At 37.2% G+C, this 18,161-nt stretch overlaps 1 protein-coding gene across 1 annotated transcript; it reads right to left on the bottom strand.

Moving 5' to 3' along the window:
* Window positions 1-386: 386 nt before the first annotated feature.
* Window positions 387-13,056, bottom strand: eif2d (eukaryotic translation initiation factor 2D). The gene is made up of 15 exons (XM_038271312.1): window positions 12,832-13,056; window positions 12,348-12,538; window positions 12,190-12,273; window positions 12,019-12,109; window positions 11,823-11,930; window positions 6,452-6,726; window positions 6,245-6,362; window positions 6,120-6,165; window positions 5,931-6,037; window positions 5,673-5,828; window positions 3,255-3,344; window positions 2,708-2,803; window positions 1,144-1,264; window positions 663-837; window positions 387-554 (listed from the first exon to the last, which is right to left on the bottom strand). The coding sequence occupies exons 1-15, from the start codon at window positions 12,885-12,887 to the stop codon at window positions 484-486; spliced, it is 1,785 nt and encodes a 594-aa protein (XP_038127240.1). The 5' UTR covers window positions 12,888-13,056; the 3' UTR covers window positions 387-483.
* Between the last annotated feature and the right edge of the window lie 5,105 nt (window positions 13,057-18,161).

Here is an 18,161-nt window from a genome sequence, read left to right as displayed (position 1 = left end):
TGTTTTAATGCGTTCAGGTTAATAGCTAAACATGATGAACGATGAAAGAAATGTTTTCACCATTATCTATTATATAATAAAGAGTTTGATCAAAACATATACATTAACTCTGGAGACATGCTCCCATATTGAGAATGCACAGCATCTTCTGGGCTGTTCTTTTTCGTGTGTTTTTTTTTTATTCTTCATAAATCACTAAAAGCGGCACTTATATTGAAAGAAAAGTATATATATTTAATGTTTCACCAGAAATAACCTTGCAAAGAAAACAAAATCTGTTCTGGTTTAGCTGAACTCATCAATAACGTCCGACTTGGATCCCAAAGTTAAAGCTGCAGCCAAAAGCTTGAAGGAAGGTAGAAACAATTTAACTTAACATCAGGAAGTGATACGGAATTCAATTTATTAAAAGAATGAGCAAAAATACACCAAATATGATAATGAGGCTTAGAATACGGTGAAAAGTGTCAGCAGAGTTGAATTCTACTTCTTCTTTCCGCTTTTTGCAGCTTTGTCCAGTCCCTGGATGTATTTGCGAGGGATCTGATAATGATCTGAAATTCAATTACAAAAGGGATATCATAACTCAATTTTGTAAATAAATATGGGACGTTACGTTATATTACATTACATTACTACTAACTATTAAAAAAGGTTCTTACCAAGCAACAGACTTCCAACCTGATGAACCTGGTTGCCTTGGATCTGGACCAGGACTCTGTCTTTAGCTCCAGGGAGGAGCTGTAAGACGGTGCTGGCCTGGACTCTGTGCTGCAAGGCAGAGGCAACTACTGCAGGATCCAAACCATACACTTCCAGATTTTTTATTAGAGTCACCTACAGACATAAATATACAAACAAAAATACAGAAAAACCCTAATAAACCTGAATTATGAAAGCCTTTTATTGATAACAGAGCAGGAAAAAAATGCTTATTTCAGACATGCAAGGGATTCATGTTTAGGTCATCAAAGTCCATTCCATTCACCCACTAAGAGCAAGATACAAGTAGTTCATTTTCTTTTAAACTATAGATTTTAAAACTCTCAAAATATAAAATTTGAAAAAAAAAACAGTAAGACTTTAAATATCTAAACAAGTCTACAGCTATTGGTTTCTTAAAACTTTTTTAAAACTAGTTACCTTCTTGTTAGAACCTCTAGAAGCTACAAAGATGTCTATTGGCTCAATGTGACCTTTCTTCACAACTGGGGCTTGTCCAGGAAACACAACCTGATAGCACTCTTGCATTTTTCCCAATGCCCTGTGAAAAAGATGATGATATGGAATAAAACCGGCAGACAGAGATATCACCCCCCCATTTTAACTCCGTCCGTCCATCTCCACCCTACAGCTCATACTGGGGGATCCTGAGGCATTCCCAACTCATACAGACTTAAAGATATCCAAATCCCCCCAACTAAGTCTTTTGGATGCGTAGGAGCATCTGCAGAGAAAGCTTGTTTCATCCGCCTGTATCCAGGATCTCACTCTTTTGGTCTAGAGCCGTATTTCATGACTAAACGTATTGGTCTGAATGTAGACAGACCTGTGAATGAAGAACTTTACTATTTGGTTCAGATCTTTCTTCAACACAACACACCAGAGCAGTGCATGCATTACAGCAGACAAAGCCCCATGCCGTCTGTCCATCTCCCATCAATCATAGCTCATCAACAAGATATATAGCTCCTAACAGTGACGACCAATTGCTGCCTTGAAGCCGGAGCTGACCCACCTATCTGTCTAATTTCCATTTCTTAAAAGGTATAGTGAAGGATTTTCGCAATTTTTTTACAAGACCCACCCTCTCCACTTAAAAAAAAAATGCACATGCACAACCCTGTACACGCTCCCGAAAGGGAACGCCTATTGAACACGAGAGCATGCACGGGTCCATTTCTCCTTGTGCATGCTCAGTTTAAAAGTTGCTGTTCTCATAGCTCATACAAGCTTACTTTGTCCGAACATCCACTCTAACCCCTAAATCTCGTAATCACTATATACATAGAGCGGGGACTATATAGTGGACTTTATAGTGAACTCAGTTAACTTGATCGCTCGGACGGATGGCTACTTTTTGCACCCTGTTGGTCACGTAGCTCCTCCTTCAATGCGCGGTGACGGCGCCATCTTTGTTATTAGTCGCTGGGAGCGGGCCACTGTGACAGCAAATACCATAAAGCATTCCGGGATATAACTGCCTCTTCTGAGGCCTTACTTTTCTTCTCATACACTTCGTCAACACTTTTTTCTTATGACCCTTGGCCTTTTTTAAAGAACTATGGTGAGAAAGGTGAGTTTCACTGACTGTCTGAAACGGTAGCTTACCACATACATGCCTGAAAGCTCGCATGCACAGAAAAAAAAAGCTGACGGCCTTACTTAAACATATCACCAGAATAATTGATAATTAGGAGGACCAAGTATTTTGATGACCCACCCAAAAATAAAAGATCATTCTATATACCTTTAACTGAATTTTAGAATAAAAAAAACAGTTTTACAGGTTGTCTAATTTAATGAGATGTAACCTCAACATCAAATTCCTCAGCGTTTCATCCACACCATCAAGTCATCAATCACCGGTGCATGCAGCATCATAACAGTTAGAAATTTTTTTAAACCAGTTAAACAAGACATGCAGGCAAAATCAGGGCATAACGACATCAACATGAAATTTCATAATCATAATTTGATTGTTTACCTGCTAAAGAGGTCATCCCATTTGAGAGACTCCACCTCTTGGTATTCTGATTTATCCAGTAAGCAGTCGCACAGAGAAGGGTTTATCCTCACGTAACTGGTAAAAAAAAAAATTAAAAGAGGCTTGGTTAAATGGTGGGACCTAAACAAGGAGCATGAGGAGTCGCTACACTCTGTCAGGTCGCAAATAGATTTGATCCAATTACAGAGTTCTTTCAAGACATCTTGAGAAGAACTTACTTCCGCAACATGAAAAGACGTATTGAGAGACATCTTTAGTGTGACATTTTTACCTTTTTAGATTGTAATGGCATTACATGGTCAAAGGGTCAGAACTATTTTAACCTAGCAGGGATGGTGCATTTTTTAGCTGTACAATAACAGTTATATATTCTCTTTAAATCTGTGCAGACAAAAAAAAAAAAAAACAGACACATAAAAACTGAATCATGTAATAATCTGTAAAGACTCAAATATCAAGTTTACTACATTTGATGACATAATTGCATTAGTTTGCAAAACATAACCAAATTTAATAAGAAACTTACTTTTTATTGTTTTCATCCACCAGCTCATTTTTCTTCACATATTCAGTGATTGCACTTCTGACTTCAGCAGGATGCATTATTGCTCCTTTCCTAAACGGGATCAAAGCAAACATCAGCCCCTTAAACAGAGAGAACGTCACAAATATTCCGAGATGTCAATCCTTTTTATTCTTAAAAGATGGAAAAATACATTTGCCGTTTGCTTCAACAGTTAAAATCATACCCTAAATTCCTGCAGGAATATGTGAGGGAAGTGCTGTAGGGTTTATTACAGGGCTTAACACCCTGTTGAGAGCAAAACATTATTTGTAATTATCCTTTTAAGTATTAATTAAATGCTAACCATGGACTTTGTGACCTAAAGAGTTGAGGCATATAAGTTATTTTAATTACTTCCTCAGGCCAATATACAGCACTTGACACTATCAATGCTACGAGCGGGGCTCCACTTTTGAAATACCGGCTATTTAAGTTGGGAGAAGAAGCACCGTCGTATTGAAGAAAGCGCCGTATTGCTTTATGGCCACAGGCTCTTATATCATCATGGAGAGCTAAGGCTTTTGCTCTACTACTGGTCATGGCTGAGGCAAGGAAAAACTTTAAACCCACTGAGGAAGCTAAAAAGAGAAAATGTGAACAGGTTTGTGCGCAAGGAAAAACAAGAGTCGATCAGGGAAAAGAGTTTGTTCGTTGCCATAGGCTGAAAGAAGAAGCCGGGTGTAAAGCCAATTGTCTTTCCTCAACTTTATTATTAGACTGGTAAGTTAACACTTTGCTCTGAGTATACTGTACAGTCCTATATCTGTTATTATTTTTGATTTTTAATAGAAGCAAAATATGGGCAGTTACAGGTCTAGCGCCTCTAGTGGCCAATAGTTACATGGTGTGCCTTTAATTATGGTTTTTCTCCAGGCCAGATTAAACATCCTTTAGCGAACTGTGAAAAATCCAACACTACAAGAAGCCATTAACAACCCCTGATTGTAATGTAAGCACTGCAGTCTATTTAAATTTATATTCCTTTAAGAAAAAATTGAGATGATAAAGATTGATCTGATGGAGCAACTGTGAAGGATGGTCAAAAATATTTTTACTAGGGCTAAAGTCAGGGGAGTCCCAAAACCAGTCTGATGAGTGTTTGGGATCTTTTTTCCCATCCAACTGGGCTGAATGTCATGTCACGTAAACCATGACACAAGTTCTGCTCCATCTTTTTCTACCCATCTAGTAGCAAATAGATGAATCTGTGTTCTTTCTGGCATCAGACAAGTTCTTCAGGAGGGATTTAGTTAGTCAACGTAAATCACAACACAAATTAGTTTATCTAAGGTGTCAATTTATGTTGCATTTTCCTCTTTCCAAGTATTCAATCTCACTTTGATTGCAGGGTGTTAGAAAAAAATGCTGAATAGATGACTCATTTTGAGAGGCCTTTTCTAAATAATCTGTATTCAAAGCTACAGTAAAATAAACTGCTAAACTTTAAATGATTAGTCTTAAAACGCAATTTTGTGATATAAAGGAGATTGTAGTTTATTTTATTGCATGGTTTACTGGAGTTCACTCTTCCAACGATAGAAGAAGTTTGGTTAAAAGGGGTGGGGGGTGGTTAGGGGATGGTGACTTTCTCGTAAACCGAAGGGGGGCCCAGCAGGGAAAGTTTGGAAACCACAGGCCAACATTAAGCTTAAGGAATGGTCTTGACCTCATCCCAACTGAAAATATGCATCCAATTTCTCTGTTGTACAAGAAAAATGTAAATGTATATTTAAATTACAAAAAGCCATTTTGCATTTAAGTTTGAGTACATAATCAAAGCAAGCAGACTGATGACCAGAACTATCAGAAATTGAGCTAATTTCCATCGTCTTTTATTTAGTTATTTCTAAACCATAGAAACTCATCCAGTAATCTTCTGTCTTTTTTTAAGATAGTTCATACAAACAGGCCAATAAACTAACAGTAGTTGTTACAAGGGGCCCATTTCATACTCTTTGCTATGCACTGCTTCTATGTAATGTGTATGTTCCAAGAACAACAAAGAAAGCAATTTGTCTGCTTTCTTTGTGGATTTAAAGCTTTATATTTCCTTGAAAGTGTAAGTAGAAAAGTATATGGCTCCACAACAAAGGAAAAGCAGAACAAAAAGGTGGTCTTCAGGTCTATAAAGACTAATATTTATTTGACTTTTACCTAGGCCATATTAACTTATCCCTTTACAAGAGAGAGGAGAGGTTGATGTCAGTTTAAGCAAACCCCAGACCCTGTCCCTGCTGGGGTCCTGCAGTATCTCCTCTAGGTAAACACCAGCTCCAGCCCTCGCTGTGATGGCCACCTGCTGCCTGAACCATGATAACATGATCCTGCAGGAGTCAGGGGTGAGAAGACTTCAAAGGGGACACACAAACACACACAGACCTCTTATTTGCATCCAAGAACAGTGGCTCCAAACGAGCAGAAACAGAGTATAGAGTAGTGATCTCTGGAGGGTGGTACTGGGCTTCCCCTTCTCCTCCACCCTGCACATCTGTTTTGTCAACACCTGCCTCTTCTGGAATGCTGAAGGACCGCAGTCTGTCAAATGTTTAGTAATTCAAAGGGAGAATTTAAAGGGGTGAAAGTTGCAGAAATGTATAAAACATTAATAAGCCGAAGCCCAGACAGGGTTTAACTCACTGTGGATTTTTCCAGTCCACCTCCACAATGCTCTCCACACCCTTGCTGAGTTCTTTCACTTGAACAAGATTATTCTGCTGCTGCATGACTTGTAGAAACCTGGACAGCTTTTGGAACGGTAGAACATACGACGAGTGACAAGAGTGTCCCATATCCATGAGTTAGCATTACCCTGGGGATATTTTGTACCTTTTTATAGCTGGATTTCTTGATATCAAGCTGCTTTCCACTTGGACTGGAAAACAAAAGATTGTCTCAGAAGTGCTCATTTTAGGTTGTTCTCAGCAAGTCTGAATAGAATGTGAATACTATACCAGCAGGAGAACATGTGGTTGCGTAGAAATGTACTAGTGAGCAGAGGAAGCTCTGACTTCTTAACCTTGCTTTTCAGAGCATGCAGGAAGCACTGCAGCAGCAGAGCATCCATTTCCTCTGTAAAAAAAGGGTATAAGAGCAGGAATGTATTTTCTAACGTTAAAAAAAAAAAACTTATTTTCTTTAGAGACACAGCTAGAACCTACCTTGTGGAGTTTTCTGTTCATCCTGGTTTTCCTCTTCGTTTCCGTTGCTGCCTTCCACTTGGTCTTCCTTCTTCTCAGTGACACTCAGCTCCTCTAAGCCACAACAAATTTGATCAGTGATAGTTTCATCAGAGCTCTGCTGCTCCTCCGTACCCTTTCCAACATCATATTCTCCATCTTCTTTCTCATCAACTTCACTTTTCTCGTGGTTTGAATCTTCAACTTTATCATCTTCGTCTGGTAAAGAGGGAGGGTTTGATTTATCTCCGAATGCCCTGTCAAATAAAAGAAATCCAGCGTGATTTAACATATGGTGACAGTATGAAGTAAGGCCAAAAAGGGATATAAAACAAAACCACCACCAATACCACAGTGCAAAGTTCACCACTTGTGTTAACACTGCCTTTCCTGTGTTCTTGCTTCCAGAATTACCTCCAGATATTTATATAAATGGCAAAAAATGTTATTTTAATTTGTGCTTTTTAATTATTTTGCTCAATTCTTTTAAAACATATATATATTTTAAAAAAATGGAGCATGAGTTGAGAAGCAATGTTCATTCAAGTTCAGAGTTAAGTTTTTAAAGTAGTTTTTTTTTTTTGTTGCTTTTCCAAGTCAGGTGATTTTAGATGCTGTACCCACTATTGATTTGCTTATACTGTAATACTTATGACTTACAGAAAACCAAAACCTAAAATTCTGTGTCTTACAAAAATATAAAATTGTATAAATGTTATAAAACACAACGATCTTAAACATATAAAAAAAAGTAAAGTCCAAACCAAACTTTTTCAATAATTTCAATGTTTTATCTGTGATGTGTCGATTGTCACCATTTAAATATTATGGGACACTAACAACAATACTAAAAACCCTAAAGATAGAGATGCAATAGAACTATATAACATATTATTTGAGTTTTAGTTTAGTTTAGACTATTAAACAGCAAAGGAACACAACAAGGAACATATTTTAGATTTGATCATCACTAAAGATCTAAACATTTCCAAAGTGTCTGTAACTAATTTTGCCCTATTTTACAACTTTCTGAGGTCAGATTGGGTGAAATGATGCCACCTTTGAAAGAATAATTTCCAGTGGCTCAGTTAGCCAAATAAATATAAGAAACTGGATCTTAAGGAGGACGCAACTGAAATCTTTAATTGCATTGAGTCATTTACTTCCACTTTGCACTATAACTCGTTCGATGAGCCAGTGGACACAACGCAGAGACATATTTCACAGATGGGCAACAAATGAAGCAGTCTGAGTATGAAGGCACTCTGGAACCAGATTGATCATCAGAAGCTCCTTACTTTGGCTAAGAAGAAGACAAAACTGTGGACAATTGATCAGCAGTTTACTGTACTATGTAATCTGTTGGTTCAATATTTTTACCATGTCTAAAGTCAGCAGTCATCTATTGACACATTTTACAGAAATGCTGATTTCAATTTCCAGCCTGTCCTTACATGCCCTATTCTCCATAGCATTGCTGTGCTTTGATGTTTTAACTGATAAAATAATAATCAATAAGCCATAATCATTAAAATTTAACAGAAATAAACAATCTAATCAAACTAAATGCAATGAATCCATAATATATTAGATTTGATTAAGAATTACATGGCCGATATAATTTATATGGTTGCATATAAGGGTTAACTGATTAATCTGTCAATATTTTTTTCAATTGACAATCTAAAAGCCAAAAGTTCCTTAAAGAAGAGTTTCTCCAAACTAAACCAGGTGAGAGTTTAACTTTTCCACTTAAGAAGTTTTGGATAGAGCATATTTACAGATGAAAAAGTTTTTTGTTTTTTGTTTTTATTTTAAATGCAAAATGTTTATATATGCTTTTTGTTTTTGTTTTTTCTGACAATTTTGGTATAATTACTGCTATAAGTGGGTTACTCTGTCAGCAAAGGCATGTTTTAGAGGCTCTATACTCCAGTTAATGATTAATCCATTAGTAAATTACTTAAAGATTATTAATCATGATTAATACGATTAATTGTCCCTTATATTTTACTGTTTGAAAACATTCTGATTTATTGTTTAGCCCAATATAAGACCCAAGTATATTAAGACAGTCTAAGATCTTGTTAAAGGTCCAGTCAAAAATCTTTCATCAGCAGTCAGTAATCTAGAATAGTTCGGGTTAGGCCTTTAGCTCATCGATTTGACCAGCTGAAAACCAAAGTAAAGCTTTCAAAAATGATTTATTCAATTCCCATGTTGTGAAAATGACGCAGATGTGACATCAGTGCCCCGTTTCTTTCACTTGGTGGTTGCTGGATTCTTAAAATCCTAAAAAGTTTTCTTTCATGTAACAGTGAAAGTATGTCTTCTTCTACACCTCGGCCAAGAGATGACACATCCAGACTTTTCAAACATGTGCATATACAAATATCTCCCTCGTGGAATTACATTGAGTTCCTGAACTCCTCCCTTTTTTTTGTTCTGCGTGCCGTTTTTCCAACATAGCTCACGGAATCGATGTTGCAGAGCTATATTACAGCCCAACAGATTAGCTTTCACATGCAGATCATTATGGTAGGACACAGAGACGGAAAGGGAGGTGAGGGGATAAGAACTAAGGGGAGAGAGAAAGACAGAGACAGGAAAGAGTGCAATAAAAGAGAGAAAATAAAACAGGAAAAATAGAAGAGAAGATATACAGTAACTCCTAGAAGTCTAATTCAACACCTGCATGAGATGAGAGGAACAGGGAACATAACAGCAAAATGAAGATAGACATGATAGCAGGTTTCCCCTAAGATATTAGAACCGATTAATCGGCAGGCTGGTTTATCAGCCGGTTTAGTGCCTGGCTCATTAATTCACATCAGCCAAAATGTGGCCGACATAAAAATTATATTTTTGCTGGAAACATCTGAAAGAAACTTTGGCCACACGCTGATTCGGCTCCTCTGCCCCTCTCTTACTGAGCTGCTCTGTGCCACCCCTCCCCTCTGTGAGCTCTATCTGCACTGCCCCTCCCCATAAACACACACGCTCACACAGCTGCTGCTGGCGTAAGCATGGAGGTGGACGAAGAGGTAGAAGGTGAGCAATTTAGTCCATGGTAAACTGGGATTATGTAAAACTACACTTTAGTGCCCCATGACAACAGACATCCTCATGGAAACACGCCATCAGTGCGCTTTAAGGAGAGCAGACAAGTTTTATATGCGCTAGTTTTGCTGAACATCTTAGCATTTTACCTCTGTGTACATTTTAGCTCTTGTGAAATAACAGAACTTTAGAAGGAAGATAAGATTATAATATTGTGTCCCACTGCACTTACAGACATGCAGACTGTTCCGAGGCTCATAAATTCAGAAGTTAATGTTTTCATTAAACTAATTTTTACATAATTTGAACAATTTTGTATTTGGTTATAATCTTGTTTGGATGTTATAAAAGCTGCAGCATCGCTATTTAAATCTAGTTTAGTTCCTTGTGTTCAGCAGAGGATGGAACTTTCAATTTGCTCGTAAATATGGCAAATTTAGAAAATTTAAAATGAACTGGATACAAACAAAACTCCCTTTTGGCTGTGTGTTATCACTTTAGACTGTTTGCAGTTATTTCATTTTTTTGAAAGGCTCATCTGTAGAACTGAAATCTAATTATCAAAATACATTAAATGATCATATATGTATTTCACAGGCAGAGGGGACCAACCAGGTGTGGAGCCACTTCATGAAGGATGTTACAACTGTTTGATAAAGCCTCTGAAGTTTTACAGATAGTCAAGGATCCAGCAGTAGTAAGGAGAAAAACACCTCAGATTTGAGGCAATATCTTAAAAAAGGGCAACAAAAACATATAGTGTTTATAGTCTTTTCTTTAGTAGAATGGATTATTACAACCAAAAAAGTCCATCCGGCAGCTACAGCTGATCCAAAATGTTATTGCCCGTGTTCTCAGTAGAACTAAGAAAGTAGACTACATCAGCCTGGATCTGAAGTGCTTCCACTGGCTCCCTGTAGCTCAGAGAATAAGCTTTAAAATCCTTATTTTAGTCTATAAACCAATGAATGGATCAACACCTCAATATATAACAGATTTATTGTCAGTGTATCAACCTTCCTGACCACTCAGGTCTTCTAGTTCCAGGCTACTCTGTAAACCTGGAACTAGAACCAAACATGGAGAAGCAGCATAGCATAGCTGAGCATGGTTCCTATGCTCAACATATCTGGAACAAACCCCAAGAAGACTGAAAAAGTGCTGAAAGCCTGAGTTCTTTCAAGTCAAAGTTAAAAACCTATTTGTTTAGAACTGCCTTTGACTCTTAAAGTTAAACGGTTAACTGAGGAATTATTAGTTTAAGGCAGTGGTCCAACTGTTTTATTGGTTTTACTACGTGCTTTTATCATCTTCTTTCTTTACTTGCTTTTATTTTTATTTTATTTTCCTACCATTTTTTTGTTTATTTCAGGGGTCTTCAACGCTTTCCAGGCCAAGGACCCCCAAACTGATGGCAAGATGAAGCGGAGACCCCCTAATTATATATAGTATGAAATTGTGTTACATCAAACTGCTCCTACAGTCACTCTATAACATATGGAGTCATGTAATGAAAGTAATTTAGCCCTAGAATTATTAAGTATTTCTGATTGGGATTCCTCATTGATGGGACAGGTGTTGTGAATGAAACGGTGCCACGCTGAATGTGTGCATTGATGACTCAAAGACATCTTCTGCTTCCATTTGTACTACATTGTGCTAAATTCATGTTAATGTGTATTCAAAGACATTTCAATTATTGGATAAACTGCAGGGGGGACCCCTATGCAGGACCTCCGTGGAACCCCTAGGGGTCCCGGACCCCCTGTTGAAGACCTCCAGTTTAATTCATGTAAAGCACTTTTAATTTTCCATGTACTGAATTGTGCTACACAAAGACATTTGTCTTGCCTTGGCTGTTCAGTAGGTGGGAGGTCAGCATCAGTAAATTCTAATTAGGGTTGTGCCAAAAGTCCTTCTGCCAGATTAACGAAAAAATTGATTGGAAGGCCGTGCACTGTCAGTCCTTTATTTAAATATAAATACTATCTAACTCTTTATTTTATCTACATCCTGAAAATGTGTAATGCATAAAATGTAAAAAATGCAGCCATATCTATATTTTAAAACAAAGTGATTATCTTTTCTGGTGTTTACAATGACACCTGTGTCTAACCTTGGACATTACAAACCACCATCTTCACATCTAAAGACAATATTTCATAAAACCTATAAAAAGTATTTATTCAGCTGGTTAAAATTGAAAGAAAATGACACTTTCCTTTTTCATAAAAAACATCAATGACTCAAAAAAGCTTGATTAGTGGATCTTTTCTGAAACAAAGCCACTCACCAGAGATAATCCATATAGGTGTGGAGAACACACACTCCTCTCCCTTTCATACCCGAGCTGTGCATCTCTGCGCTTGACATTGCAGCCTTGCCAACAGCAACAGGAGCTCTGCCAACAACCAGAAGATCACAGTTTTACTAATATCTTTGAGGAATGTTGAAATAAAGTATCCGCACATCTTTTCTATGTGACACACCTATTATTGACAACGGCAACAGCACAGCAGGATCCTGGCTTCACATCTGGGAGCCCACACGAAGGCACCACCACACCTGGCAGCATGAGATCTTGGGAAAAGAACATTGTTTTCATCTCAATTAAGACACTAAGACACATATCACACACCATGCTGAAATGGGAAATTTACCGGCCCCTCCGATCAACTTCTGAAGCACAGGGGCCCATGTTCTGAAGACTGGGAGGAGAGCAGGGTATCGCCAAAGCACATACACTGAAAGATGAGAGAAAAATAAACATTTATTACTCGTTAATCTCCATTTACTCTTTTTGTTTTTCTTTAATTACCTGTAGGATAAAGTCTTTTCTCCAGTTCAAAGAAGAGAGGGTTCTTATGAAGAACATAAAGGGTCACAGCTTCTCCTTTGTGCGCATAAATCTTGACAACATTAATTTCTTCTTTGTTGGGTACCAGCTCAGACAGATCATCGGCAGAAAGAGAAGGAAATGCTGCTGACAGGTCAACTTTTAGTTTCCTCCTAAATGATAATAAAGAGATTTTAATGAGATAATTAGCTACCTTATAGTAAACTCTCTATATAGCAACAATCTTCATAAATATTGACTACTATACTAACCTTCTAATAATTAAATAATAAACTATAATATTAAAATAACCATTACCACGACATCATTTAAATATACCAACCTATCCTATCAGGGAAGAAGCTGGGATTTATATTCAGATCATTCAAAACATCTAAAATCTCAGCACAGATAGGAGGTTTATGAAGGTATAAACATTAGAAATGTCTTAGCAGCAGTGGCTCACCTGTCTGATCCTTTCAGCACAGTATTGGATTTGACCCGAAACGCTTTGGCAAACATATTTTCCACAAATTAATACTTTCAAACGACTACTTCCGTGCATGAATCATAAAACACACGTTCTTTAATGCGTCAACAAATTTGTAGCCTAGAAGCACGTTTATACCGCAGAAACATCTTTTCTTTTTGCTTTGAAAAGATCAAGTGTTTTCAGTCCGACGCTTATACATGTCCGTGTGAAACAAGTTACCTAGTCATACGGAGCAATATGAGTTCCGGCTTCGTTCATACACATCCTTTTTCGTTGAAATTTTCAATGCTCTTATTTTGAATAAAATCACCTCTCTAGCAATTTACTTCTCAGCTCCCTACATACAGAGGGAGCTGAATCCAATGTTTTGGATTTGTTCTGTTTAAAAGGACTTAGAGTGACATATGGAGAATTTACTACACATTCTGATACATTGTCACTACCGATATCAATTTAAAATGTGTAATTTTACGCTGAAGAGAGCATAAATTAAAAGTCCGAATAAAGTTTTTATGGTTTTCTTTATCAAACTCTAAAGGATTTTATATATTTCTCTGCATACTGTGTTAAGGCAGACTAAAGCTATTGTACTGTGTTGGTTGATTGATCGCTTTGGTCAATAGACTCATGGTCCATAAAGAGATTATACACAACACAAAGAGTCAATACACAACAACATGACACAAAAAATAAAATAAATCGTATAAGAGATTTGCAAAGCAGCCCTGTGTGGAGGCACTCTATACTGTATATACTCCAGGAAAATTTTTTCTTCCTTTGGCACCTAACCCTTTTTGACTATTTGAGCTGATGTCATGAGTAAATTTCTCAATCAATCAATCAATCAACCAACCAATCAATCAATCAATCAATCAATCAATCAATCAATCAATCAATCAATCAATCAATCAATCAATCAATGTTTCCACAGAGCCCATTGGTATCTTGTCGAAATGAGAAAGGGATGTAAAAACATTACAATAAGACTGTTCAATGAGCTGCTCAAACCACACATAAACTTGCATATGTTACTGTTTTATAACATACAGTTTTCTACGGTGACCCTTTATTTGTATTTAATTGTTTAATTTAACAAAACATGCAAAAGGAAACTTCTCAGAATTATAAATACGATTTATCAGAGTATTGGCAGGCATTTATGCCAGAGTTTAAGTTTCATTTTATGCTACTTGTATTTAAAAAGTAACACAAAGCATTCTCATACTTCCATCTGTAATAAAAACTGCAATTAAAAAGTTTCTAAAAGAAACCATGTCATGAGATGAGTTCCATTTTCATGCACAAAGCATACCTTTATTTTCATCTCATCTGCTCTGGTTATTTGTGAATAGTCCTTAGAAACCTGATATGTTTTGCTGTAAACAGGATGAAGGCTTGCCTAACAACTATCATGCTTAGCTTCCCTGCCTTTTATCATATGCTCATAACAATTTGCAGAGTATCTTGCTGAACTCTTCAATCAGTTAAAGTAATCACATGTCTGATATCTATTCAACAACAGAATATAACTCGCAGTCTGTGGAGAGACACAAAGAATTTATTTAGATTAAAATGCAAGATTCTTTTAAATGGGTCTTCGTTGGGAAATGTAATTGTGACAAATCTAAGTCGGAAACTAACATTTAGAATATGAAAAAAATTAAGCTGTTCAGCGGAAAGGAAAAAAGGTATATTTATTGTCAAAGTCTCAGTCTCCTTAGCAGGTAGTCTGCTCTGACCCTTCCTCTGGAGAGCATCAGTCTTGGTATTTCCAGTCTAGTTTATTGTTAGGGGAACACCCAGATGTTCACAGGAGTCCAATATCAGCATCAGTTCTTTAACTTTTACCACTGTAAAGGACGTGGGTCTGTGTCGATAAAAGCCCATCATCAGCTCATTTAACATTTGATGCTTCTGTTGCTGCCAGAATACAAAGAAGCAAGGAAGAAACTGGTTCCTGGAGGAAGGGATGCTTAAATCTACATAGACTAAAAAAAGGAGATAAAGCTTTGCTGAGGAAATAAAGACCTTGCTATCATGCTGAGTGAACTAACAATCTGGCATCTCCTTAATGGGATCTTCTCTTCGAAGCCAACCAGTGGTAGTGGTCTTAGGCTCTGTAACTGATGTAGTAAGAGAAAGCAGCTCATTCAATTCCTGCTGCTGGCTCTCTAGTTCCAGCCTTTCCTGCAAAACTCAAAGAAAGAAATATGCAGACGGCCTGTTTCTAGTGTTTGCTGTGGTCATTAGACTCTGTGGAAGGAAAACTGTACCTAACTTTAGATAAAAGTTTGTAGAATGGTGTTCCTTGCCAGCAGGTTAGGTCGTTCGGCTTTGTCTCCTCTGTGCGGCCCGCAGGATGAAGACAATTAGTCTGCTGGGAACAAGGTTTTTTATGGCGAACTATTGCAGTGTTCGTATACAGAACATGTTCCTATTCCATCCTATTACATATTTATCCCATGGCTGTGAGGCAGAGCTTTGCATTCAACTGGAATGATGCAAAACTAGATCCATAGATTTTATAGGCATTTAGACAACATATAGTGTGGATTTGTTTATTGATAAGATGCAGCTGTGTGTTTCCTTACTTCTGAGTTCGACTTAAAGAGGAAAGCTATATGAGAAGCTGCAAAGCACCTAATACACGTAAAGATCATGTTAAAAATGTTTTATATTGCAACCATCTGAATTGGTTTTCTGTGACATATAAAAAGATGTTTTTTTTTCCACCAATGCCTTTCTTCAAAATGTCTTTGAGAACAACATAAAAAAAAAAAAATGACATTTAGCAGGAGATACAATTGAGCTAAATGTTAAAATTCAAGACAATAGTAGTTTCTTAATATAGGACAGTAAATCATAATCCAGTAACAGGGCCAGATTAAAATTGTTTGGCAGATTTTCAGTCATGCAACAGTTCTATGCCTTTAAAACTGTTCAGAACTTCAGCATATTTTACTCTTGGAATCAAATCAAACTGAAAGAAGTGATTGTATTTTACTATCATAATTTATCTACTGCTTAAACAGTTATTTATAGTTTTTTGAATAAGCATTAAAACATTTCTGGAAAAGGGTAGACATGTCTTAAAAATGAGTTAAGAGTAAAACAATTTTAATAGAAATGTAAAACAGACAAAAGAGAAAAAAACCCAACTTATACAGATCCAATGCAGAGCTAAAAACAATACTCCAAAAGCTTAAGGAGATTGCGATATTACTCCAGTTTCAGAACCTTAGTTGGCTGTTGCCCTTAACTCATTAACATTGGTTGGAGGAGTGGAACAAATCCTGCTGAGTGTGCAGACTGGGTTTGTGGTCCCAGTCATAAAAAATCAGGGACTTGAGAGCATGTTCCAACAATTGAGTGATCAGGCTTCCAGGACTTCCTTAGTTTACCCTAGGGTGCTGGAAAACACCCTAGGGTTTCTAGGGGATCTGGGGTTTTTAGTTCTCTAGTCTACATTTTTCCATGGATATGGAGGAGGTATACAACCATCTTCTCTGAGGTATTTTGTGAAGGATGAATAGAGAGAATAAAATCAGAATCATCTTTAGTGGCAAATTCTCTGAACACATTATATCAACATGATCTAAATGTCATCTGAATGACAGGTTGCTACCTATATATCAAAAGCAGGAAAAAGTGCGACAAAATTCTTGGCTTAAAGTCAAGTTTGTTCGGTTCTTCATGCCATGACCACCAGTGTCCACGAAAGCAGTTTACAAAGAGGTGTCAAGTAGCTGAGATGCAAATAGACTACTATGAGGTCATAGTACTTAACCAAAGGAAAGTCGGTCTACTCCATTTTGGTAATAACTTGTCCCTTAAAAGCTAAGACAGATCAAGACATGCCTACTTGTGGTTTAAAAAAAAAACTATCACCAAGGCAACTCTTAAATAAATAAATCATTTCTAAATTGTAAATAGTTTTTTCCTACTTAAAACATTTCCACAGTGCTTTATAACAACATTTTAGACTTTCTACCAGCAGCTGTCAACATGTGGGTTTTTTTTATTTAATAAATTGGTATTTGAACTACATGTAGAACATCTATGAACATTAGCCTATGTAGTCTTGCTTTTCAGAATGAAAAAAGTCTGTTTACTTTGGCTGAAACTCGACAATCCTTCAGTCCCCAGAGAGGGAAATGGGCGCCGGATACATCTAACCATGCTTTAAAAGTCACGTTTGTCCCATAATTTCTCTGTAACATATTTATGAGGTTATGTCTGTGCCAAAAATCATTTGTAGTGCTTGAGACAGATGTAGAGACAAATGCTCAGTGGAACAGTGGGAGGTCTGCTTATGCATTATTGAGCCTAATATGGTTCCGTTTTTGTGTTGTTTTCATAAGCTTTTATTGAAAATACATTCCCTTTAATATAACCCAGCATGGTCAAGGTATGGAACTGAATACTTGCAAAAAGTATTCATTACATCATTACTACACTGAATTTGAAAATGATCAAATAAATATAAGCTGTGGTTGGTCTGAATTTGAGAATGACAGATAAAATAAAAATTAACACCTCCATCCTCTGAAAAAAGGAGAAAATACTTACTACTAAAAATACTAGAAATCTTTTTTTTTTTTTTACATGAGACCTACATAGAGCTATATATTGTATTGTAGCTTCTTTCTTTTTGCAAAAAGAAAAATGAAATTAATGTTAATGAATGAAATAGGTTCTAGATTCTATTCCTGGCCTGGGTTCTTTCTTCATGGATTTGGCATGTTCTCCCTGAGCATGCGGGGGTTCTCTGTGGGTACTCCGGCTTCCTCTCACAATCTAAAAACATTAGGTTAATTGGCTTCTCTAAATTTTCTTTAGGTTTGCATGGTTGGTGGTCTCTGCGTTGCCCTGTGACAGACTGGCGACCTGTCCAAGGTGTACCCCGCCTTTTGCCCATAGACTGCCGGAGATAGGCACCACCCCCCCCGTGACCCTTGACAGGGGCTAAGCAGGAGAAGATAGATGGATGTTTAAGGTAAGGATGTACTCTAGGGTAAAAACATTGTGGTATTATTTAAGCTGTCTTTTAAGATTTATGCTTTCCTCTAAAACATACTTCTCAGGTTGCTACAGATAAGTTATTGTCATGATGGGTTGTGTTACTAGCCCAAATGCAGAACACACACGGAGGAGGCAGGGAAAAAGTTCAGAGGTTTATTAGAATAAGCTGATCAGAATGTCATCAGGTCCAGGGCTGGTCTAAGCTGGGTTCCTGCCTGGAGCTGAGTAGAGCAGCAGAGGAGATAGTCCAAGGAGGATTCTGAGGCTGGTGACTGACTAGG

The sequence above is a fragment of the Cyprinodon tularosa genome, unplaced genomic scaffold, assembly GCF_016077235.1.
Source record: "Cyprinodon tularosa strain WSP-4 unplaced genomic scaffold, ASM1607723v1 ctg8, whole genome shotgun sequence".
NCBI lineage: Eukaryota > Metazoa > Chordata > Actinopteri > Cyprinodontiformes > Cyprinodontidae > Cyprinodon > Cyprinodon tularosa.
The sequence above is the reverse complement of the archived record's forward strand: the minus strand, read 5'-3'. Positions and strand labels throughout refer to the sequence as shown.

What these genes read in the sequence shown, in the direction of transcription:
- eif2d (XM_038271312.1), bottom strand. Translation starts at nt 12,887, where the DNA reads ATGTTTGCCAAAGCGTTTCGGGTCAAATCCAATACTGTGCTGAAAGGA. An exon ending in ACCTATATGGATTATCTCTG is followed by an intron (nt 6,727 to 11,822) that starts GTGAGTGGCTTT and finishes TTTATTTGACAG; the next exon opens with GGCATTCGGAGATAAATCAA. An exon ending in AGAAATCCAGCTATAAAAAG is followed by an intron (nt 6,038 to 6,119) that starts GTACAAAATATC and finishes CCGTTCCAAAAG; the next exon opens with CTGTCCAGGTTTCTACAAGT.